At 42.3% G+C, this 26,357-nt stretch overlaps 1 protein-coding gene and 1 long non-coding RNA gene across 7 annotated transcripts in view; one reads left to right on the plus strand and one right to left on the minus strand.

Annotated features, from left to right (window-relative positions):
- shank3a (SH3 and multiple ankyrin repeat domains 3a) overlaps positions 1–26,357 on the minus strand; it is a 624,660-nt gene that overhangs the window by 183,830 nt on the left and 414,473 nt on the right. For all 6 annotated transcript variants that reach the window (XR_004562245.1, XM_034176660.1, XM_034176659.1 and 3 more), the window contains one exon: positions 10,444–10,557. Coding sequence is in view for 5 of the 6 variants with exons in the window: in XM_034176660.1 (XP_034032551.1) it covers positions 10,444–10,557 (114 nt within the window). In the remaining variant the exon portion in view is untranslated. The remainder of the gene's footprint in view (positions 1–10,443; positions 10,558–26,357) is intronic.
- LOC117515892 lies at positions 83–23,409 on the plus strand. The gene is made up of 4 exons (XR_004562248.1): positions 83–93; positions 9,916–9,923; positions 15,181–15,184; positions 23,275–23,409. It is a non-coding gene; the product is annotated as an uncharacterized LOC117515892 (long non-coding RNA).

Here is a 26,357-nt window from a genome sequence, read left to right on the forward strand (position 1 = left end):
AGTCCTCTGCTAAGGAGTTTGTTTTTGCCACAAAGTGCATTTGATGAGAGATGAGATGATGAGATGAGATTTATTGTCATTGTCACTACACGAGTGCAACAACAATAAAATTACGTTTACACTCCAATTACCTCAGACAAGATATAGCAATTAATCCACAATTATTACTTGTTTACCGTAACAATGGTGCACATCAGAATTAAAGACAACACATATACATTTGACATTGTTTATGTGCACTAAACTTGAAGCAGTCCGTCATCCGAATTGAGGCAAAGTGAAGGCTGCAGCAGGAGGGGCCCGCGCCGCCCAGCTTGTGGAGTTGAAGGCTGCAGCAGTTAAAAACCGTGCTGCCTTCGATGTGGCAGGGAGGAAGCCAGGGTGAGGGGAGTAGAGAGACACGGGGGGGGGGGTATAGAGGGAGGGAGACATGCATCGTGTGCAGATGAGTTAAGTTTCTGTCAATTTCTGTCCATGTGTGTAAAGTCTGATGTTACTAGGCAACAGCAGGCTGGGGGGGGGGGGTAGATTGATGAGAAGGGGGAGCCAAATTCCTTCACCACGGCCGTAGATCCTTCTGGGGGAAGAGCAGAGCATTTGACCTTCCGGAGCTGATAAGGCTGCCATGTTGATGTTAGGTGGAGAGATACAGAATTCCTTTTATTGCACCTCTGATTGTCTAGAGTCCAAATTTATAAAGAATATTCTCCGGTCCTCAGCAGCACATTCCTTTGCAATGCTGTGATATGCTCCAAGATGGTATCCATTTTGCATTTGAGTTCAAGTGTTCACAGAGTCTGAGATTACACAGCATTGCCCAACTCATTAATCATGATGGACAGATGAGGGAACGAGATTCTGGAAGCAGCCGTCTTGCTAATATTCATGTGGGTCAGGGCAGCGCACAAACCAATCAGCACCAAACCTCCCACCATAAATGCGAATAGGAATAAATCCTCAACATCTTCCACACAGAGTGGAGCCAAGCATGTCACACTCCATTCTTTCAGGTGTCAAGAGCATAGCCCACTGGGTAGGTTCCATCAGGGCATGCAGGGTCCTCCAGCCCTGATTTCCTTGTCGAAAAAATGGTGTCAATAGCATTGAGAGACCAGCTGATCAATTCCATAGTTAATCCAAATCTTAATTTGAAGAATTCACAATATGGTGAAGCTGGGACTTTGAAGGTTGGAGCAGAGATATAGAACAGAAAAGAGGAGAGGAGATGGGAGGAATGTGACCGTCCTTGCCGGAGTCCCAAGCTGAATTGTGATGTCACCCTAGACTGTTTGAAGAGTGCGTTTGAAGCTCAAAAGAGGTGGATCCAGTTTGACAGTGCCTGATTTCTCCTAAGTCCCAGCCAACCCATGAATTCACAAAGGGGTTTTGTCAGGGACAAGACTGGCATGACCTAGATGAGATGCATGAAGCCTGAATGTGCCCATCTATCTTGAAGTTGACAAGATAACAGGCTAGGGTATCTTTAGTTGGTGTTTGATTAACACATATTGTAGACTGGGTGATGGTTTTTGACAGTAGGTAACTTGGGTGTGGGTATTTAAAAATTATGATGAGCATACAGCAACATGAATGTAACTAATGTCAAGCTATAGATACCTGCTACTGAGTGCGAATGGTGCTAAAACACAAATTAAATAATATTAAAATTTAACTCAATGTCAATACTGGAGTACAGATTTCTTAGAGGGTGCTTAGGAGGAACAATCTGGAGGAGAAGCTGCTGGTGTTGTTCTACAGAGCCACCATCGAGAGCATCCTGACGTACTGCTTTACAGCATGGTACGGGGGGTGCTCAGCAGCAGACAGGAGAGCGCTGCGGAGGGTGATCAACATGGCTCAGAGGATCACTGGCTGCTTTCTGGCCAGCCTAGAGGACATTGCCAGCTCTCGCTACCTCAGCAGAGCTGCCAGCATCATCAAAGCAACCACCTGTTTGACCTACTACCCTCGGGCGAACGGTATAGGTCAATCAAAACTAGGACAAACAGACTCAGGAGCAGCTTTCTCCCCAAAGCGATCACTGCACTAATCTGCACTTTTCAAAGTTTCTTGTGCAATATCTGTACCCATGTGCAATATTTTCCCATGCGATATCATTCCACAGTTGTACATAATTCTCGTTTTACATTTTACTTTTTGTCCACATTTTATTTTAGTTGTACATATATTTAAATAATTTATTTTGTTACATTTCATTATCTTTAATTTGGCTAACAATTACTCGCACCTTGGGAAAGCACCTTTTGGAGTTGCACTCAAATCTCATTGCAATGTAAATTACAATGACAGTAAAGGCGATTCTGATTCTGATCTAGATGGTCAGTTAGAAGAATTAAGTCATATTGTTACAAATGTGGAATAAAATGATCAGAAAGGAAACCACGGTTGAGTCCACAGCTCACAACTGCCTGCTAGCAGATGCCATTACAGCAGCATGCTTATTTCTGCTGTCAAGTGTGACATTTTCATGAGGGTCTATCGGGATTGACTCACTTTCCGAGCCAGCCTCAAATGGCGATTCAAGGAACTACAGTTTTGAGCACTTCTGCAGTCTTATCATAGGGCATGGGAAGGGGTACACCCTGGACGCCAGGGCTAATGAGGCTCTTGTTTTGTTTTTTTAAGCCTCTGGGGTCAACGCCGTCGTATATGACGGCTAAGACCAAGCTTTACTAAATTCTAAATAACTTTTGAATGATATGAGATAGAAACTTATTTTTTTTTACTGAAAAGTTAACTCCTCGGACTTTCGAGCCAGCCATCGGCCATCTTTGTACTCCTCATAGAAGCTGTGTGATGATGTGCGCAATGTGAGTGTCCAATTGGAATTGGTTCACCGTCACATGGTTTTCCAAAATCCAATCATAGGGCAGATTTACCGCACGTGAAAAGCCAAAGATCATTTTCAGGAGTGATATGATACTAGTTGGCCCGTTTGAATAGCTCCAACACACTATTAGTACATACTCAGTGTGCCCTGCGCCATTACGCACAGCAATCAGTGACAGCAGGAGCACACGGAAAGCCTCTGATGACAATCTCACGTGCTCAAACAAAGAGTGTGTAACTATCAGGATTGCTCCACTAGTTTGCATGTGAATGTTACTGGATAACTCTGTTGCTTTCTCTGCGTAAAGCACTGTTTACCATATCAATGGACAGCAAAACGCATAGACCATTTTGTATATATTGTTCAAAATGTACATTTGTGTTTATTCTTTGAACCTTTTCGTTGTACAGACTTTCACACAAGACCTCAAATTACCTTTATAAAGTGTCAAAACAGTTGTTTATTATAGTTTGTTGTGTGTTTTGAATAAATGTGTGTGGAAAATTATTTTTCGCTTTATTTTTTCCTTCCTTATTTTTGATTGTAAACCTTTATTACACATAAAACACAACAAAAACATATATATTCTGAAAGCACAGGTTGTCCTAAAAAAAGGAGACATAAAACTTGATTGTGGGATGCAGGGAGAGCTGTTAACAGCAATAATAAAAATTTATGCCAGGTGAGTGAACTGTCCAAAAAATGCCCTCGGACCCCCAGAGGGTTAACTAGTCGATTGATTTAAAATAAGACATTGATTGTTGCACCTCTATCCAGTGCACATCAGCCTTTTCCCCACAGCCAACACTATTTTGCACTGCATCACTCACTGTAGTCTTAATGTACTCAATCAAAATTCTTTGCTTTCACCCCCATTTCCTCCGTCAGTTCCTTATGCCCTGCTCTGCCCCCTTTATTTTTTTACTTTCAGTCAGCCTTTTCTATCTCTCTTTCTCTCTGTTGCTCTGTCCCCTCCAGCACTAGGTGAAGATCAACTGTTGGTCTCGGGTAGTTCTGGCCGTGCAGGGAAAGAGAAGCATGCCGTGACAGATAAGAACAAAGAGAGTCAGCAGCGATTTAAACTGTAGATGTTTTTCAAGTCTGTTCATGCTTTTTCATTGTTTTTGTATTTTGACATTAAGCAGGACTTCGTCATCTGTCACCTATTAGAAGTACAGTTCTTGTGACAGTCTTACTGGAATGCCAATTATCACCAGAGGACAAAACCCAGTAGTCACATTCCAACACTCAATGGAAACGCCACCATTTCCCTATTGTGTTTTGTCGACATTCTGAAAATATCGCTTAACATTTGTACAAATTTGCAATGGAAACCCAGTGATTCTGCACTTTTTACTTCAACCCCCCCCGAACCTGACTCTGTACACTGAAACAGTAAAAAGAAAAGAAAAAACACCACCACCACCAACAACAGCTAACCACTTCCATAAACGCTATCCTTTTCCCTTTACAGGAAAATGTCTGTGGACATTTTCATCTTTGAGTCATCCAGTTGTGTATACATAGGCAATTATAATCTCTTTTTTGATCAGAATGACTGAGAATCCAAATGAAAATATCTCATATAAACTCTCCGATCAGACTGAAATAGGTCAGATCGACGATGGTGGTTCAGACGTTTTACAATCTGTTACAGGTGCATCCACAAAATATTCAAAGTACTTCACTTTTTCCACACTTTTAGATTTTTGCAAATTTATTAAAATAAAAGAAACTAAGGAATCACATGTACATAATTATTCACAGCCTTTGCCATGAAGCTCAGAATTGAGCTCAGGTGCATCCTGTTTTCACTGATCATCCTTGAGTTGTTTCTACAGCTAAATTGGAGCCCACCTGGGGTAAATTCAGTTGATTGGACATGATTTGGAAAAGCATACACCTGTGTAAGGTCCCACAGTTGACAGTTCATGTCAGAGCTCAAACAAGACAAGGGAACTCAACAAGTCAAGGGAATTGTCTGTAAACCTCCAAGATAGGATTGTCTGGAGCCATAAATCTGGGGAAGGTAGAGAGACATTTCTGCTGCTTTGAAGGTCCCAATGAGCACAGTGACCTCCATCATCTGTAAATGGACGAAGTTCAGATCCACCAGGACTCTTCCTAGAGCTGGCTGCCCGTCTAAACTGAGTGATCGGGGGAGAAGGGTCTTAGTCACAGAGGTGACCAAGAACTTGATGGTCACTCTGTCAGAGCTCCAGCTTTCGTTTGTGGAGAGAGGAGAACCTTCCAGAAGGACAACCATCAGCAATCCACCAATCAGGCTGGTATGATAGAGTGGCCAGATGGAAGCCACTCCATAGTAAAAGGCACATGGCAGCCCACCTGGAGTTTGCCAAAAGGCACTTGAAGGACTCTCAGATCATAAGAAACAAAATTCTAAATTGTACCATGAAAAAAACCATTAAAATAGGTCACATTTAGCCATCTTTGAACTTGAACAAAGTCTGTGTCCCAAGAATGTTGCATGCATTTAAAGACTCTGGCAGTCATAGGCATGGATTTATGCTGAGCACAGACAGACTGACAGATGGACAGACAGAAGGACAAATGGATAGACGGGCGGATGCAAAACCTTTGCAATTCCCAATGGCCATATGTGATGGTCTTGGGTAAAAAAAAAAAAAACCTCTGTTGTCCATTACTGAATAAAACATTGCTATTAAAAATTACTGTGAAAAAAAAAAAGGTGGAGTTCCATCCCAAAATTTTAAATCTACCTCAGATTACAGATGTCTTGAAAGAAAAAAAGCCCCAATTTTGGGTGAAGGGCTTCCAGCTAATTTGGCAGCACAATATCTTTTAAAATGTAACAACCTGAGAGGCAGTAATGTAAAACAACACACACACACACACACACACACACACACACACACACACACACACACACACACACACACACACACACACACACACACACACACACACACACACACACACACACACACACACACACACACACACGATTTTATTGTTGTTTCATCTATATTTACTACCACCATTATTGTAAGAACATTGTAACTCATTTGTTGATATACAGGTTATTGCAATTTTTTCATTGTTTTTTTTCTGTAACCTGATGTTCTTTAATAAGAGCTTTATCAATACTGTATTCAAACAGTCATGCTAATATAAATCCATTTGAAATTGAAATTGAGGTGTGGGGGGGCCAGGGAGGGAGGGAGGGAGAGAGAGAGCTGCTGTAACATTTGGATTAGTTAATTGTAGACAGGTCTGTCTTTCCTCCTTCACTAGGCTGAGACATATTGGCCTAACTGTCAGTGACGCCTCAGTGGTTCCCCTCAGATAAACAACTCTGTGTGTGTGTTATTTTGTCCTCCTGTGTTGCTCTCTTGTTGAATAGCACTGTTAAATAATTTGGGGATGAGTGTGTAAATCACTGACATGCATCAATGGATACAGTTATTATTCAATAATACATTAGAGGCATCACATAGCGCGCTTTCAAAGTGCCTTTATTTACGTGTAACAGAATATGACAATCTTCCAATCATGGGACTTGTCAAAATCTGTTGTGCTGCCTTATTCCAGTCTCAAATTGTTTGGCGCCTTTAATTGTGCATTAACACAAAAGTAAAACCATGCATCCCAGTTTACTATCAAGCAAAAAGCACCAACTAGGATGCACTGTGAAAACAGAAGCAGACACTTTTTTAATCCTTGTGAAATACATTTAAAGGATCTGGTTTTTCAGGATTTATGAGTTGGTGGCTCCATATCAGCCCCCATCTCCCTTGCCTTCTTTCCCACCACCTCTCTGAAAAGCACACTCTGCCATCTTCACTTTACCATCTTTTAAAGTATGCTCCACCATCCATCTCCCACTCTTATCTGTCCCTTTCTATAAAACCTTCCACTATCTTTTTTTTCCCCTCCACAATGCATTTAAATGGAGTATTTAAAGATTTAAAGATTAAAGATTTTTTTTTTCATCTCTTCAGATCTACTCAGAGGTAACCCCAATCTCTCAACAACCATTCCAGAAGGAAAGTGCCCCAATTGCAGCAGAAATAGTTCCTTGGAGATGCTTGACAAACAAGGAGGAGCTGTGGAGGTATTCATGACGAACCTGCCCCTGTCCCAGTTACAGTATATGTACCTGCTAAAAGCGTTTTCCTTCACCGAACCTTTTCACACAGTCACACAAGATGCTTTTCAGCAGGATGTTTTGCAAGTTGAACCTGAACTGTCAGACAGTTGCTTCACAGTAGTTTTCATTCAAACCCACCACATTGATGCAGGATGTCAGATTCCATATGGTGTGCAAATATTCTGTACATTGAAGGATGCATGAGGAAGGGATTACATAATTAAGTCCCTTTGGCTGCTCCCTTGTTTTTACTCGGGGTCGCCACAGTAGATTCAAGGTGGATCTGCATGTGGATTTGGCACAAGTTTTACACCAGATGTCCTTCCTGACACACCTCCAGTAGAAGTAGAAATGTGACAGAACCCTGAATCTTCTGCACTGAAACCAAGTGCACTAACCACTTTGCCACCACCACAATTACTGTTTACAAAGACTAATTCCTAACTGTTTGTCAGGGTTTTTCCTGTGTTTGTTCTTTTTTATTATTATTATTTGTATTTTCCTACACTTAAATAACTGAAACATTGACTTTAAATAAATTCATTTTGTCAACAGGTTGCATAAAATTACACTAGGTTAGTGAAAAAAAAAAAACAAGTTCACCTATCTAATTTAAGTTGAATTATTAGAAAACATTACTGTAATTAAAATTGACACGTGTTGTTATTAAACTGAAGACAATGTACACAACCTACCTAATTCACTTTTTTTGTTTATGTATTTCTTCCTTAAGAGAGATGACATCATATATCATAACTGTCTAGCTTGTTCCAGAACCTCAGCAATTCATATTATTTTGTGTGTTATTTATATGCTGATGAGAAATATTCAGGTTATTTATATATTTATAATAATTTAAAAGAACATCACTGAAGATGGTGTCATAAATGCTGAAACACTTTTTTTTTTTTTAATTAAGTCCTGTGATTAATAGAGAACAGATCAGTGGATAAGGAGCTGGCCTGCCAATATGTAGACCTGGATTTGAATCCTGGTCACATGACCTGTCTGTGACCTTGGACAAGACATTTAATCTACATTGTCTCAATCCACTCAGCTGTAAATGGGTACCAGCCTCGGCTGGGGAAGTAACCTGCGTCACACTGCTGCCCAGACTCGCATCCACTTAACACTACGCAATCCCAAGATAAGCAATGGCACCAACAGGCCTTAAGGTCTATACAGGACCTACATCTTCAGACATCATGGGCAAGGCTCAAAGCCAGAGAAATTAAAGCGTGACATAAAAGGCCAACAACAAGCAAGTTTTCACTACTAGTCACATAATTCAAAGTCTCAACCTGCGACATTTACCTTTCCATGTGTTGGTGATTATTGCAAACTAGAGGTGGGTGATACTGGGAATTTTGGTATTGATTCGAAACCAAGTAAATACAGGCCCAGTATCGCCGATATCGATACCGATACCAATACCTTTTCATATTTAAGCTTCATAGATCCAAAGGATCTAAAAGACCTACGACAGAATTTTGCCAAACACTGTACATGACAACAAAATACTTTATTATCACAATCAACATTTTTGTTTAAAAAATATCACTTAACACAACTTAAAACAAAATCTCCTGAGGTAGATTGCTGACAAACCACAATACAAGGGTGCGCTGCTCTGTGTTGTGTGACACAGTGCAGCGCTGCTCTTAGAGAGTAGAGTTTGATGAATCTGCGTGCGCAGTAGTCAGTGCGTGCGGGACAGAAAAAAGCTTGAGTATCGATCTTTTTACACAAGGATCATTCAATATCAATACCAGCATTGGTATCAATATTATTGATATTAGGATCAATCCGCCCACCTCTACTGCAAACACAGTTGCAGTGATGGAAAATTATCCCTGAGTTGATCACAACAAATCCCAATCAAAAGAAATGAGTAGAGCTTGGAAATATTCATTTATAAACAGACTTGTAATATCATGATCAAAGAGATGAGGTTTATTAAAAAAAAAAACATAAATATACAAGAAGTATCACAAACATGAATGTGTGGAAATGGAAATTACTGTATCATTCCACCAATTAATGCCATGTGACATGAAATGAGAAAATAAATTTTATATGATAAATGATAGCTGACAATCAGCATATAGCAATATGTTCACTGGTTCATATGCACTTGAAATCATACTTCTAGCACTTGGAATTTTGAAGTTATAATCAAAAATGTTTATTTTTTAATCATTTTATGTTATTTAGTGAAATCACCAGGATGCCACATATAGATCAGCAGGTCGTATGCTGTTTGCTGATTCATATGCACTTGAGATCATTCTTCCAGCTCTTGCTGTTGACAAGCTATTGAGGAAAATGTGATTTTTGTGAACATTTAATGTCGCATAATGTCATTTGGTGACACATATATTTTTTAAGATTACGCTTAAAACTTTCCTTTTTGCTAAAGCTTATAGTTAGGGTTGGATCAGGTGACCCTGAACCATCCCTTAGTTATGCTGCTATAGACTTAGACTGCTGGGGGGTTCCCATGATGCACTGAGTGTTTCTTTTTATTCACCTCTTTTTGCTCTGTATGCATCACTCTGCATTTAATCATTAGTGATTGATCTCTGCTCTCTTCCAAAGCATGTCTTTTTCCTGGTTCTCTCCCTCAGCCCCAACCAGTCCCTGCAGAAGACTGCCCCTCCCTGAGCCTGGTTCTGCTGGAGGTTTCTTCCTGTTAAAAGGGAGTTTTTCCTTCCCACTGTCGCCAAGTGCTTGCTCATAGGGGGTCGTTTTGACCGTTGGGGTTTTCTGTAATTATTGTATGGCTTTTGCCTTACAATATAAAGCGCCTTGGGGCAAGTGTTTGTTGCAATTTGGCGCTATATAAATAAAATTGATTTGATTTAACATATATGTAGATCAGGAGATAGTACTGTGTTTGCTGATTCATACACACTTGAAACAATCCATATAGCGCTCTTTGTTTAGATGTTATTGAGGAAAATGTGAATTTCAAGACTATTCAATGACCTTGACTGACCTTGACTTTTAACCTTGATATTAAAGTCTTGCTGAGGAATGATCACTTGCAGTTCACATGCGCAATATGAATATGAATGAATATTAAATTAACCACACACTTACTAAGATATTTGCCTGGATACACACACACACACACACACACACACACACACACACACACACACACACACACACACACACACACACACACACACACACACACACACACACACACACACACACACACACACACACACGTTCAGTTTTTAGTCACAGTTAAAACCTGCACTGTGTGCGGTTTTAATGGCAAATGCTCTGTGGCTTGAAGCTGTAAGCCAGAGTTTGTTTTTTTCAGAACCATGGACAGAGCTCCAACCTCGTAATGTGCCAAGACATCACAGTGAGACTGAATCCCGCTGGGATATGACAGGATGTGAGAAGACTGCATGTGCACGTGTGACAGTGCACACAGACCTCTTACCTAGCCGTGGATCATACTGTCTCATCTGAACTTCTTCCACACAGTCTGCTGGGAACCAGCCAGTTCTCCCTTTAACAGTGCCTTCCCAGAATCCTCCTTCACCTATACTGAGCACTGACAGAAAGAAAGAACAGGGGGAATCAAAATCAGTCACACATATTGTCATGGAGGAAAACCAGTTATATGTCACCACAAAGAAAGGACAAAGGCTCACACAGCACAATGAGGTATTTATGTTTTTGTGTCCTGGGTTATTAAATTATAATAGAGTGCGGCTAGAGGGAGAGGTGAAAGAGGGTGTGAGAAAGTAATTTATTTCATAAATAGGCACTCACACACATGTACACACAGATAACAGTACACCGGTACACAGAAGAAGAGATTTTAATGTGAAAATATTAGTCTGCAACTAATGTACCGTGCTGAGGTGCTTCGGCAACAAAGGTTTTGTTCTTTTCAACCCAATAAATGATTTCTGAATTTGTGAGTCAGAGAAAGAGACAGAGAGGGAGAGAGAGAGAGAGAGAGAGAGAGAGAGAGAGAGAGAGAGAGAGACAGACAGAGAGAGAGAGAGAGAGAGAGAGACAGCAAAAAGAGAGAAACAAAAAAAAAGACAAGAAGGAGATTGCAAAAGAATGCAAGGCAGCCAAAAGAAAATAAGAGATTCCTTCTAAGTTCTGCTGTGGTAATTAGAGATGAATGTATAGTTGATATTGATCTTCCCTGCAGGACTGAGCCAACACGCCCATTTCTACAACGTTCATCTGTTATCCCAGCAAGCTAACACACACATGCACGCACACAGACACTCCTCAGAGATCATCAGCTGGAACTGAAGCTTTGCCTGAGTGAACCCTTCTTCTAAACTGGTTGCTAGGATACGTCAGTATGATGTTGCAGCTGGCAGAAAGGCTCCTAAATGATGTAGTCTACTTCCTCCAAAGTATTTTGTACTCTGGCATGCATGGGGATGTGTAACCGGTGAAACCTAGATGGCAGTAAAAATTTCAAATATCAGTCCTTCTTGGTATTACTCCATACATCTTGTCGGTAAAAGATCTTTCCTGACCTCTAAACTTACATGTTCTTCTGCACTCACATATTACTGACTCACAAATGACATTTCATCTGTTTCCTGTCGAGTGATTCAGCGTGATTACATGTTCCCATCAGCCCTGTGAAAAGCTATGTTAACATAAGCTACATAATTGTTCTGTGATTTGCCATGACATACGAAAACTGTAGGAAGTTTGCCTGTAGGAAGTTTGCATTCCTTTAGGTTAGAACTTAAGTAGATTTTCATGGATGGTCGTATGAGGGTGTGTTTGAAGGTGGAATGTACAAAGAGGTGTACATACTCTTACATAGTTTTAACAGAAAGTGTACATTTGTTAAGATGTGGTTGACATTGAGATACGAAGAGACACACAAATACAATTATTTAAAAAAGACTGACATTCATCCAACATGGTCAGACATATATACACACAGACATATAGAAAGGACTAAACACAGTTAAGGGCCCCTTTACACATATTGAGAATTTGGTCGACTTGCTCATGAAGTGCGCATGAAGCGGGACTCCTTTACAATACGTGTAAAATCGTAGCTGCCTTTAACGCCTCATACATCTGTTGCTACAACTATTTACGCAGACCAGCGGCTGAAAGACAGAGTGTTCACTGTGAGAGCCCATCGAACCCTCTTGCAGCAGGTGTCGGCCAAATTCCAGGTGACACGCACAAACATCTAACACCACTCACGTGGCACTTAGAAAATGTGTGGCCATTCGCACTGTTAACACGACAACAGTCAGTAGACATTCACTGTCGAGCTGGATGTGAAATTTGTATAAGTGCCCCGAGTGTGGTTTTCCAAACAGACACAGTGACATGTTGGTGTATGCGCTGAACTGACAGTGGGCTCCTGTCCGCCCACAGGAGCGGCTGTGGAGATCTGTGGTTCTGGACATCACGGCTGGGGAACATGTACAATGTATGGATGGACATGAACTAACAACTGTCCACTGTGACATGCGTGTGTCTGCTTGCTGTCATCACGTGGACATACATAAAACATATATCACTGTTGCAATGGGCTCAATAAAATGTGGTATTTTTATATGGGGTGTGGTTTTATTTTTTTTAAATACGTTCATGTCCTTCTTGATATCAGGCATTTTCCCACACCTTTCACAGGACAGTGATGGTAACTCAGTCATAAAGTTTCTGACTGGCAATCAGAGCTTTTGGAAAGTGCAGGTTCGAATCATCACGCATGCATCCCGGCATGCATGAACCGTCGCAGCGGGATTGTGCATGCCTGCCCATCGGCTCGATGTTTTCGTGGTTTGCTCAACAAGCTGTTCCGCCGTGAGCTGCTCTGAGTTGTTCTTAGTCATACTATGTGTGAGGGGGGCCCTAAGCCCTGGTCAGACCGAATAATAAAGCCATGAATAATGAGCCATGTATAGATTTGTCAGAATTTCAGTGATTATTCGAATAATGAGCTACGTATATGATATTATTCTGAAGGAATTGCAGGAAATGGATGTTAAAAAATTTGCCTCTAACATCCTCATTTGTCTTCATAGTACCTTGTACACAAATTGCCCCACACAATTTTTGCTAAATTTTGAACTTCACAAAATTAGCGCCATGCTCCGAGATGAGCCTCATTAGCTGAATAATCTGCCTCTAAGAGCCACTATTCTCCCACGTTTCTTTAATAACTCGACTTGCACAAAAAAATTCATGCTACGTGGCTCATTATTCATCATTCATTATTCAGTCTGACCAGGGCTTTAGTGTACATGAAGCACCAACATATGCATGTGAATACAGTAGTTATTGATAATGTGAGTTGGGGTCATTTAGGTTTGCTGTAAAATGTGTTGATTAATATGTGAGCCAAATGTGAGCCAGTGACTTAAATTCAAACATCTGAGGTAGATGTAATATAAATTTTGATCCAACACTACATTCAAAAGCCACTTGGCACAATAATAAGAACTTTTAATGTTATTTGGGTGTATGTTTTTATTGATATGTTACGTTGTGCATTATATTATTATTTGAATATAGTATTTCATATTGTTTTCAAAAATCAGTTTTATTATCAATTATATGAAAATAAAAGGATTCCTATTAAACAGGTTATTGGAAGAGACTCAGACAAAATTAAACAGAACATTTAGGATATTTAAAACAGCGAATCCTCAGAACCACAACATCCTGAACATAGTTTATTTAAACTTGAACTCACAACAAATATAAGATTTTATTCAGTTTATGTAATGAAACTTTGTAGAAATTGTGGAAAATTTGTTTTTACCAAAAAAAAAAAAACATTTTAGCTAGTGTCTCCTCAGCGTTGTCAAGTTAAACTCAATCGCAAAGAACACTGACAGCATGCCTTTTACAGTAAAGGTATTTGTTGGGATGCTGGCATTAAACATTTTATTGTGAAATGGTCCTCCAGCTTCCTCCCACTTCCAAAGACATGCAGGTTAGATGAATTGGTGAGTCTAAACTGACGGTAGGTGTGTGAATGTGTTTGTCTATATGTGGTCCTGTGATAGACTGGTGTCCTGTCCAGGGTGACCTTCACTGACCTTGACTTGACTGTCTGGGCCTCATGCCCTATGACTGATGGGATAGGCTCCAGCCCCCCATTACCATTATTGCTCCTGGTGTGTAGTGAGCGCCTTGTAGGGCAGCACCCTCACATTGGGGTGAATATGAGGCATTATTTGTAAAGCACTTTGAGCGTCTGGTGCAGATGGAAAAGAGCTATATAAATGCAGTCCATTTACCATTACCCTTGACTAGAATAAGCGGGTATAAAAAATGAAGGAATGATGAATTTATTTCTGTTTTATTTACAGTATCAGAGTTTCAGTAGGTCAACGGTACAATATTCAGCAAGATGAAAGCCTTTATAAACAGCATGGATGATTCTAGAAAATTCACAAAATTGTTGAAATTACTTTTATAACTGTCAAAATGACCGATTGGCAAAATTTAGGTTTAACTGGGGCACCTATGGCTGTACATGATGTCATAGCCATGACTAATAGCATTTAAGGGAAGGAGAAAAGAATTAAGCCATGGCTTGTGGAGCAAAATTTTGGATCTCTATAAATCTGGCTCCAACTGCAATTTTTATTATATAAAAATATAAGAACCTTTACTTCATTGAGGAAGATGGCCCAAAGTAACACCCAGACATCGACGATAACCTCAGGATCAAAACTGAAGAACTGATGGAGTTGGGGAAATCAGATAGAAATGTGACATGATCCACCTTGCGCCCCATCCTCTTGGTCGAAAAGCCTCTTGATCAAGGACAAAGTCATGAAATCTACATTGAATTAAAAAAATAGGCAGTTGATCAGCAGGACAAATACTTCATAAGGGCCAGGGCCACTGGTGCCTTGGATTCCATTAAAAGAAGTGGATGAGAGTTCAAGACTCTCCCTGCAAAGGACAGCAGTCTGACATAGGTTATTTTCGCAGTCAGGCCTGTACCCATTTACATCTGGGATAACTGGGGAAACGCAGATTAAAGCCAAGTTTACACATAGACGGTGTTGTCGGTGGGCAGTACGTAGACCAAAGTTCGCGGTAGTTCCGGCTGTTTTCGCGGGGGAAAGGGGCGGAGCATTTCGTCGGCGTTTTGGCCGCCATACTATCCGCAAATACGCGGATAAAACGCCGCTAAATCCGCCGAATAAAGCGATGTTTTGAAGCCGTAGCATCCGGCACACGTCAGGCAATGGGGGTTAATACCAGTTCTATCCTTTACAATCGCAGGTTAAGACGCATGTAAGAATGACGGTGTTCTGCTGCCGCCGATAATGCCCTGTGTACCGCTGGATTTATCCAGGCAAATCCTGCGTTACTCCAGGAAGTTTTGCATATAGGCACCGCCCCCAGAATATAATAGGCTGAAGCAGCAGGAATACATGCCTCTGTCACTGCAGGGGGAGGGAGATCATCCTCAGCCTTTTTTTCTCCTTTTCCACCTGCTCAATGTGTTGCTCTGTCTCCACCTCCCCTCTACTTCTGAACCAGACCTCTTGGTAAGTCCTTGCCGCTGCCAATTTTCTTTTAGGAGGCATACTGGAGCTTCTCTGCAAAAATATCTGGAGCTGGCCGTGAGTGAGAGGCCTGCATGCAGCGCGCTAGCGTTTTTATATTGACCGCCGCCTATCGGCCGTTTGGAACACCCTTAACCGGGAGGTGGCGTTTAGAACGCTGTCCGCTAGCGCCGCCGTTTTGTCTGCCTCTGTCGCCGGTTAAAGCGCCCTTGAGGATGCCGATGTGGGCTCTATTACCGTTTTACATGCTGTTGATTAGGGATACAAGGCCGGCCGCCAATTACGGCGTTGTAAACTGCGGCACTACAGGAAGGGGCAGGATGAAACGGTGATTAAAAAGTATCAAACGCCGTTGTGCGCGTTGTCTCCGTCATCACGTGAATTCTCCGGGAGCGCTCCCGGAATTATTCGACATGTTGAATAATTTTTTCAACGATTCCCGGTAAAGCCAGAACTAAGCCACGCCCCCTAGTGCCGGCGTTAACAACGGCGTGTGATCCTTAAGACGGCCAAAAACTCTTCCGGGACGCTTCCGGGAGCTCTTACCGTCTATGTGTAAACGGGGCTTAAGTGTATTTTCCAGGGACACAGAAAAGGAGCACGACTGAGAATCAAACCAAATCGACATACTCTTTATCCCACTGAGCTACCTGTTCCACAGTGCAACCAGGACAAAGGCCTGACTGTCAATTTTGGATTTTCACACACACACACACACACACACACACACACACACACACACACACACACACACACACACACACACACACACACACACACACACACACACACACACACACACACACACACACACACACACACACACAGAACATAAAATAAATGTTACTCAAAGTAAGTACACACTTTGTTGTTCTGACATTCATTCACAGATGGAACAATGAGAAAACCTCCTCTTGACTAGCCACCGCCAGACTGAACACATCAGCTAAAAGAGAAAAGGGATGTTTATTGACTCCCCGGAGTATGAAAAAAACAAAACAAAACATGACACTCAGCACAATGGAGGATAGATGGACTGATCTCTTTCTCTGATCTCAGCTTAACACAACTTTACCCCACTTGTCTTGTGAGAACCGAAATCCCTCTGTCTGTTTTTCATCTTTATTTTCATTTCCAACACTTGACTTTCTCCCTCTTTGCGTCTCGATGTTTCTGAATGACTTGCCGATCATCTAGCACATCCTTGCCTTTGCCTTTCTGTCAGTCTGCCTGTATTGTACCGGTGTTGCTGCAGCAGGCAGGTGTCAGCTGTGCAGGCTGTTCCCATTGACAGAATGAAAGAGAAGGTCAGACCTCTATTGATTCTCTTGTCAGTCCTCAATCACTCCACCAACTCCTAATCCATTTCTGATCTGTGACACCAATGCTGAGACATAGATATATGTTATGAAAGCGATAGCTGAAAAAAATGTGTTTTCTGGGCTGTGAGGTCATTTTATGACTTCCAAAAGACCTCATTAAGACTTCATTTGTACAAAATGATGACAAACTTTGCATAAGCTTCAGATCATCTCATTCATTTTTAAAGAATTTATTTGTCAATTATGGTGGAAAATAAGTATTTGGTCACCCACAAACAAGCAAGATTTCTGGCTCTCACAGACCTGTAAATTCTTCTTTAAGAAGCTCGTCTGTCCTCCACCTGTTACCTGTATTAATGGCATCTGTTGGACCTCGTTATCTGTATAAAAGACACCTGTCCACAGCCTCAAACAGTCAGACTCCAAACTCAACCATGTCCAAGACCAAAGAGCTGTTGAAGGACACCAGAAAGAAAATTGTAGATGTGCCCCAGGCTGGGAAGAGTGAATCTACAATAGTCAAGCAGGTTTGTGTGAATAAATCAACTGTGGGAGCAATTGTAAGAAAATGGAAGACATACAAGACCAATGATAATCTCCCTCGATCTGGGGCTCCATGCAAGATCTCATCCCGTGGGGTCAAAATGATCATGAGAACAGTGAGCAAAAATCCCAGAACTACACGGAGGGAGCTGATGAATGACCTGCAGACAGCTGGGACCAAAGAAACAAAGGCTACACACTATGCAAAGAGGGACTCAAATCCTGCAGTGCCAGGCATGTCCCCCTGCTTAAGCCAGTACGTCCAGGCCCGTCTGAAGTTTGCCAGAGAGCATATGGATGATCCAGAAGAGGACTGGGAGAACATCATGTGTTCAGATGAAACCAAAATGGAACATTTTGGTAAAAAACTCAACTTGTGTTTGGAGGAAGAAGACTGCTGAGTTGCATTCCAAGAACACCATATCTACTGTGAAGCATGGGGGTGGAAATATCATGCTTTGGCTGTTTTTCTGCAAAGGGGACAGGACGACTGATCTGTGTTAAGGGAAGAATGAACGGGACCATGTATCATGATATTTTAAGCCAAAACCTCCTTCCATCAGTGAGAGCACTAAAGATGCAACGTGACTGGGTCTTCCAGCATAACAATGATCCCAAACACACTGTTCGGGCAACAAAGGAGTGGCTTCGTAAAAAGCCAAGCCAGTCTCCAGACCTCAAACCCATAGAAAATTTGTTGAGTGAGTTGAAAGTCCATGTTGCCCAGCAACAGCCCCAAAACATCACTGCTCTAGAGGAGATGTGCATGGAGGAATTGGCCAAAATACCAGCTACAGTGTGTCCAAACCTGGTAAAGACTTAGAGGAAACGTTAGACCTCTGTCATTGCCAACAAAGATTAGGTTACAAAGTTTTGAGTTGAACTTTTGCTATTGACCAAATACTTATTTTCCACCATAATTTACAAATAAATTATTTAAAAATCCTACAATGTGATTTCCTGGATTTTTTTATTCTCATTTTGTTTCTCATAGTTGAAGTGTACCTATGATGAAAATTACAGACCTCTCTCATCTTTCTAAGTAGGAGAACCTGCACATTCAGGGACTGACTAAAATTTTTTTTTGCTCCACTGTATGTTCAGCAGTGTAGCTACAGTCATCATGTTTAAGAATAATTACATTGGTTAAGGCACACATATAAAGATCTAGATTGCTACTGTCCAAACTTGTATTCTTTTAATGCTACACTGGAAGGCTTATTTTACATCTAAGACAAATCCACACACCAAATACTATACGATGAGTTTCATGGTGTACCAAGATTTGAAAATGTGATGCTTACAAAACTGTGAAAATGTCTTGTTTGACTATATGACCTCCAAAAACAAACCACATGTCTTTTCATGTGGTTCAGTCTGAGAGCTTTGTGTCACCTATGCATCATGGATGAAGGAGTGGGAATATTGTTGGTATAAACAAAACCCATCAAAAACAAAATAAAAACAGATGGCCACAGCTTAAAGGAGGAAAGCCACCTAATGTGCAAAGCATGTTTTTGAAGTGTGACATGATTAAAAAAGGGGCAGATACATTTTACCACCGACAGCTCTTGGCTGAATTCAGGATGACATTATTTTGAAATGCATTTCTTCAACAGTGAAATAAATTAGTAAAACAATACCCTAGTCTCATTAATGAGGCAGATAACACAACTAATTAACAAGCTGTGGCAGTGAGATTGTTTTTTTTTTCTCCATCACACACTGTGATCAGATTTCAAAGCAAAATGTTACAGAGCCAACAAGCTGTTTACCAAAATATTTCATGCTTTTAACCATAGAAGACTTCTGTATCCAGCTTGTGGAAAATGTATGTCAGATCATGTACAGAGAGTGAACTTTGTAATCCCCTAATTACAGAATTAAACAATGTTCTATGTTGTGATGCTTTGATTTTAATAAATTCCATCATAATTCAGTAGTTGTGTAAGCCTGTGTAATCATGAATGTGAAAGAATTGATAAAAAAAAAAAAAAAAAAAAATCAATAGTTTTTATGACAGCCATAAACTGAATATATGGCAGATAAGAGGGAGAGTGAGAGATAATGTGCACATCAACTCTGATATAATGGTCCACAGAGTAGTGTGTACTAACTACCATGTATTGTGGCATCACTGCTTAAGGTAATCATTACTTCAAAATGTAATGGTACATGCACAGTAACACCCGGCATTGTGTATACACTATGCATACATGCACTCACACAGTATCTGAGAGCTCCCCTTTTTTGAGTCATCTCTAGCTTCTATTGACTATTACACTGTTGGATTGACAGCTGTGCCTGTGAACCAGGTGGTAGCTCACAGCAGCCAAGCGGCAGGAAGAAACTCACATTACATCTCTGCAGAAAGACTGACAAGGTGTGTGCCATCTTCCATCCACACTGTTGTGACATTCAGTGCAACGTGTGTGACAAGCTCCACGTACAGGTGAAAATACAAATATGAAGGCATGACTCAGGTTTTAAGGCAGTTTCTTACTTTTTGCCTCTGCCGCTGAAGTAATGTTTCACCTTCACTGACAGACTCCCCCCCACCCATCTTTTATGAAACAGTGAAAAAGTTGGGTATGACCAAATGAAGAATTGGAGTTTGGAGAGAAATTGGCAACACCTCTGTTGGAAGCCTTAAGGACAAGTTGGAACATGTCCAGCTGTTAAACAATTTCTCATATACTCACTCCACTGAAAGCCATCAAAAGCCGCTGGATTTTACAAATGGTTATCAACACGGAGGTGTTTTTCCTGTGCCGCCGCACCGCGCCGGTCCCGACGCGCGGACCTGTCCGCACGTCTTTCATTAAAAAAATCTCCTTTAACAGTGGAATATCCGGATAAAATGCTGAAACCGACTTCTTCTGAAACTTCTCTGTTCTCTCACAACGTCCTGGATCAATAGAGCCTGAAATGTGGAGGTTTTCAGCTTGAAACAGGCTGACGACGGCGCCTGGGAGCGCTGCGCGACGTCTCGCTCCATGGGAAGTCCTTAAAGTGACAGTATCACCTCAAAATCTCTCATCAGCCGTTAAAATTTTCACCGAAAACCAGCTTAATTTTTCGAACCGTGTCCACTTCGATGTGTCTCACAGGTTTAGAAAAAATTTTGATCAAACAAAGCGCCAGTCTCTCAGCAATTTCTCAGACAAAGGAATTCCGATGAGGGGGTGGACGACTCCTCCCACAAGGAGTGCTCACAGGTGAATGACGTCACCGACAGGCGTGGAAAAACTCACGCATGCGCACGAGGGTTCAAGCATGTCTGACGTAAAAACATATGAATGAAATCCATATAGTTTTTGAAAAAAATAAAAAGGAACTATACTTTATGGACAGACCTCGTACATAACACCCCCTGTGATTATCTGTTCAAATTTAATTCTACTTTTCAATATACTGGATAGAAAGCAAGAAATGTGTGACAGTTAGGTGGAGGAATACAACACAAATAAAACAAAATAATGAATGCTGTTTATAAAAATAACTTGGGTGAAAAAGTTTTGTTTGTTCCAAATGGGTCTAGATTGACATGTGCTGAGGAAATGAACATTTTTTTTCAAAGTGATAATGTGAAAAAAGAAATCTCTAAAGAATAAATTCCATTTTGACCTATTCTGCTCCGCTCTCTGCAGGTGTACATTGTGGTTTAGCTAAACAGCAGTTCACTCTGTAAGGCAATCAACACCTCAGCTTGACATCAGTTTCTCCCTGTACTGCAGGATAAGAGGTCAGCCCTGTCTGGATCATAAGCACTGACTTGTCAAGCTGATTCATAATCACCTCCACAGGTGAACTGGTGGGAGTAAAGGGTTTGCACATGCTGGCAAACACTTCAACACACGGCTAGAAGAAGTAGAAGTCCCATACAGGCCTTGGGTCCTTTTGATGCTTGTGATCATTCCTGGATTCTGTAGCGTGAAGCAGATGAGAGTCTAAGATTCCCCTTGGATAGGATGCCAGCTGGGTGGACTGGAAAAATGCAGATGAAGTATCTTGCCCAAGGACACAACAGGTAGAGTGACCATGAATCAAACCCAGGTCTATATACTGGCAGCCTAACTACTTATCCCACTGAGCTACCTGCTTGACTGACTGTGTCATAACATATTAAAACGGTTTCAGACTTCTGAACAACATATTTCACAAGAATGTACATGCTAAATCTTGAAGGCACTGTGCAGATCACTGGAGCAGTTAAAACTCAAGTCCTTAAAGGACAGTGACAGTTTTTTGTAATTTTGCCACTGTACACCACCAAAATGGAGATGAAACAAAAAAAATCAAGACGCAATTGTAGTATAGACTTTTAGCTTTAATTCAAGGGGTGTAGCAAACATATTGCATTAACCATTTAAGAAATACAGCCATCTTTAAGCATAATCCATCAGTTTTCAGAGCCCATCAGTAATTGGGCAACCTAAACTGAATGATTATTTCAATAGAAATCATCACTTTTACACACACATAATTCAGAGTCACTGAATATGTCTTGGATTTCATTTCCATCAATCAATAAGAAATACAAACATGGCAGCAGGTCCCAATTCCACTCCTCAAGGACCCCTAAAGTGCCAGCCCAGTCTCTCGCTTTTTTTTTTCGTGATCCAGTGATGAAATGAGTCAAATTTTCGTGACGGGGTGTTTTTTTTTAACTCACTATTACTAACCCTACACCTACCCCCCCGACCCTAACCTTAACCATAATCTAATCTTACTCTTTCCCCCCACCCTAACCATAACCACCCCGACCCCCCTGCTTCACTTTTAATTTCATGCAGCCATCACGGAATGAATTAGAATGAATTCGTACTGATCACGACTTGCTGTGAGACCAGGTTGAAAGTGCACATTTTCTATTTGTCCCTGCTCAGCCAAACCTGATTGGCTGAGTCAAGTGCCATTAGGTCTTGGCTGGCAGAGCCCACCTGATCAAACCAACCAGCCTTTGGCAGAGCAGGGAGACTTGAATATAGGATTGGGAACCACTGATGTATGTTAAATCTGTCTGGAGAAGGCGGTTCTCAGAAACTGAATGGCTATGCAAGGAAACTCGCAACAGGAGCCACCAAGACACCCATGACAACTCTGGAGGTAAAACAGAACCTCTGTAGTTGTGATGGGAGAAATTGGTGTGAGTTGAATTTGCATGTTGCACCTACTGCTGAGCTACAGTTCTAGCCAGTGTGAATAACATGATGTGTTTGGAGCTCTGAATTTATGGTGGTCACATGGCATGCTGAAAACATTGTGGTTATGTGACAGCATTCAGTGAATATATTTATGGGCTCAATGTTGCACAAAGCAGTGCACTGCACACCCCGAGGATCACAGCAAGTTTCCTAACAATGCAGTTTCATTTTCATGCCTATGGTCCATGATTTTTAAATATCAAGCTCCCTGCTTTGCCCATGGACATTTTGATCTTCAAATAAGGTGTGGCCAGGTGCAGTGCTGGTGCACTGTTATTATGAGGCAGCAGAAAGTGAATGTGCCACAGAAAACCTGAGCCCTGTTTCATAAAGCAGTCTAATCTTGTTATCTAGTCGAATAAAATCACTTAATTGACTAATTTTTTAACGTTAGTCATTAAACAAAGCGCTTAGTCGGCTAAAGTTTTAGTTAGTTTAGTTGTTTACGGAGGAGGCTAATCTTATTTTAGTCGATAAAACACTCAAGAGCACCCCTACATTGCTCGTATTCCTCCAAAAGGAGATCTTCCTCCGCTTTTGATCACAGTTGTAGCAGACAAATGTCATGTGATGTATTTGTGACAGTTCTCACATTAGCCAGCAGGCGTCGCTGTTACACTGAGCACCGCTGTGTGCACAAAAAGGCTTAACAGAAGAGCTGTAAGTATGTCGAAGAAGACCTGCTAGGATAAGAGCTAAGCATGTCGTTCTGCAATTCGTATGTGTCCGTAAATGTTAATAAAGCCAGTTCACGAAACAAAGGCTGGATAGTTCATGATGACTAACCCGGAAGCAAACAAAACTCTCGCACACTGGAGGCATTTCTTGGCCATTGTCTCATCAGACCAGAGAATATTGTTTCTCATGGTCTGAGAGTCCTTCAGGTGCTTTTTGGCAAACTCCAGGCAGGCTGCCGTGTGCCTTTTACTAAGGAGTGGCTTTTATTTGGCCACTCTACCATAAAGGCATGATTGGTGGATTGCGGCAGAGATAGTCATCCTTCTGGAAGGTTCTCCTCTTTGCACAGAGGAATGCTGGAGCTCTGACAGAGAGACAATTGGGTTCTTGGTTATCTCCCTGATTAAGGCCCTTCTCCCCGATCACTCAGTTAGCTCTAGGAAGAGTCCTGGTGGATCCAAACTTCTTCCATTTACAGATGATGGAGGCCACTGTGCTCAATGGGAACTTCAAAGCAGCAGAAATGTTTCTTTACCCTTCTTCAGAGTTGTACCTTGAGACAATCCTGTCTCAGAGGTCTACAGACAATTCCTTTGACTTCATGCTTGGTTTGTGCTCTGACATGCACTGTCAACTGTGGGATCTTATATGTAGACAAATGTGTGCCTTTCCAAATCATGTCCAATCAACTAAATTTACCCCAGGTGGATGCCAATTAAGCTGTGGAAACATCTCAAGTATGATTAGTGGAAATAGGATGCAACGGAGCTGAGTTTTGAGCTTCATAGGATGGCTGTGAATACTTAAGAATGTGTGATTTCTTAGTTTTTATTTTTATTTTTAATAAATTTGCAAAAATCTTAAAAAACTTTTTCACATTATCATTATGGGGTATTCTGTGTGGAATTTTGAGGGAAAAAAATTAATTTCATCCATTGTGGAATAAGTGTTGTGTGGGCCGCTGAAGAGGAGGTACTGCTGGCCCACCACCACCAGTCGGCGCCCTGCTTGGAGTGCGGGCTTCAAGCATGAGAGGGCGCCGGAGCCATTGGAAATGACAGCTGTCACTTGTCAACCACACCAGCTGTCTATCATCAACCACCACATAAGAAGCGGATTACAACTCCACCTCCTCGCCGAGAAATCATCTACCACTAGAGGTAATCTTCTCTGCTGTATTCTCTGAGTGTTTTTCAAATTGTGATCTGTGTGCAGCCGTATACCTGTAAAGTCTGTTGGAGACTGAATTGGCGGATAGTGAGAAGACGACGGTCTTCGTCTCTCACTCCATCCAGAAGAGGGACAAACAGGAGCTGCATGAGTGATAACGTATCTGGAGGTGGAGGTTTTCCCTCCCGGAAGAATTGTGTGTAAAGGTTGCTGTGTGTGAGGACTCACACTCACCGTCATCTGTTTCTTGTCTGCCAGCAGTACCAGGGCCGACAACGGAGGACAGAGACCACCTGGGGACTCAGGACTTGGCGGCTCCGGTGTTCTTCAGGCTGTTGGTGGTGGAAGCGGTGTGGACCCCAGCTCTTCGATCATCAGAGGTCTCCTATCTTCGAGCCTGCCCACAGTCCTCTTGTGTACAATTGGCATCCACTATTTTTCTGTCTGTATTCCGTTGTGTGCCTTCACAACATTAAATTGTTACTCCTTTTCTTATCCATTGTCCGTTCATTTGCGCCCCGTGTTGTGGGTCCGTGTTACGACACCTTCACAACAGGATTTCTCGGCCATTCGTCATGGATCTCGAGGGGCATCAACCACAGCTTGAACAGCCAATGGGAGAACAAGGAGCGCAGGAGTCAGCAGGAGGCGTGGTAAGTGATCTGCAGCAAATCCTTACCGCTTTCACTGCTCAGTTACATCTGGTAACCGAGCAAAATGCAATCCTCAATCGGAGGATGGAGGCTCTCACCGCCAGAGTGGAAGCACGCGAGTCGAGCGTCGCTGCAGTGTCTCCTCCTGCTGGCCCGGGGCCTAATACAGACGTTCCACTGGCCGTTCAACAACCCCTCCCACCGTCCCCTGAAGCTTACATAAGCCCTCCCGAACCGTACGGAGGCTGTGTTGAAACGTGCGCAGACTTCCTAATGCAGTGTTCGCTCGTTTTTGCACAGCGTCCGGTTATGTACGCATCAGACGCCACCCGGGTGGCTTATGTAATTAATCTGCTTCGAGGTGAGGCACGCGCTTGGGCTACAGCGCTCTGGGAACAGGATTCATGGCTTCTGACATCATACGCTGGGTTTATACGGGAATTCAAACAAGTGTTTGATCATCCCAACAGAGGCGAGACCGCCTCGACCGTGCTGCTGTCAATGAGACAGGGGCGTTGGAGCGCAGCTGATTACGCTGTCGACTTCCGCATCGCGGCTGCGAGGTCTGGCTGGAATGACGTTGCGCTCCGCGCTGCCTTCATAAGCGGACTGTCTCCAGTACTGAAGGAGCATTTACTGGCCAAAGGACGAACCGCAGGATTTCGACGGGCTTGTCAATCTGGTTATACGCTTAGACAACCGCTTAAATGAACACCGTCGGGAGCAGGCCGGGGGGCGTGGCTGGGCACAAGCCATCCCTCTCTCTTCCGGGTCCGAAGGGGTGACGTCGTCCCCACGTTCCATTGCCAGAGGGCTCCGTGTGGCAACAGCTCCCCCTGCTGACGAAGCTATGGACACGAGCAGGGCCAAAGTGAGATCTGATGTCAGACAAAGGAGGCTGGCCCGCGGGGAGTGTTTTTACTGTGGCTCATGTGAGCACATGTTAAAAGACTGCCCCAAATGGTCAAACACCAACGCCCGTCCTTAGAAACTGGGCTAAGGGTGGGCCATAACATGTACACGGGGAGACCCCGCAGATCAGCACGAATCCCAGTGATAATCCTGAGTGGGGATTTAACCCTTCACGCCCCAGCACTGGTGGACACGGGGTCCGAAGGGAATCTGTTGGATAGCAGATGGGCAAAGGAAGTAGGGCTCCCTCTAGTGGCTCTGCCTTCGCCTTTGAAGGTACAGGCACTAGATGGCACTCTACTCCCGTTAATCACACACCGGACACAGC

Source organism: Thalassophryne amazonica, chromosome 8, assembly GCF_902500255.1.
Source record: "Thalassophryne amazonica chromosome 8, fThaAma1.1, whole genome shotgun sequence".
Taxonomy (NCBI): Eukaryota; Metazoa; Chordata; class Actinopteri; order Batrachoidiformes; family Batrachoididae; genus Thalassophryne; species Thalassophryne amazonica.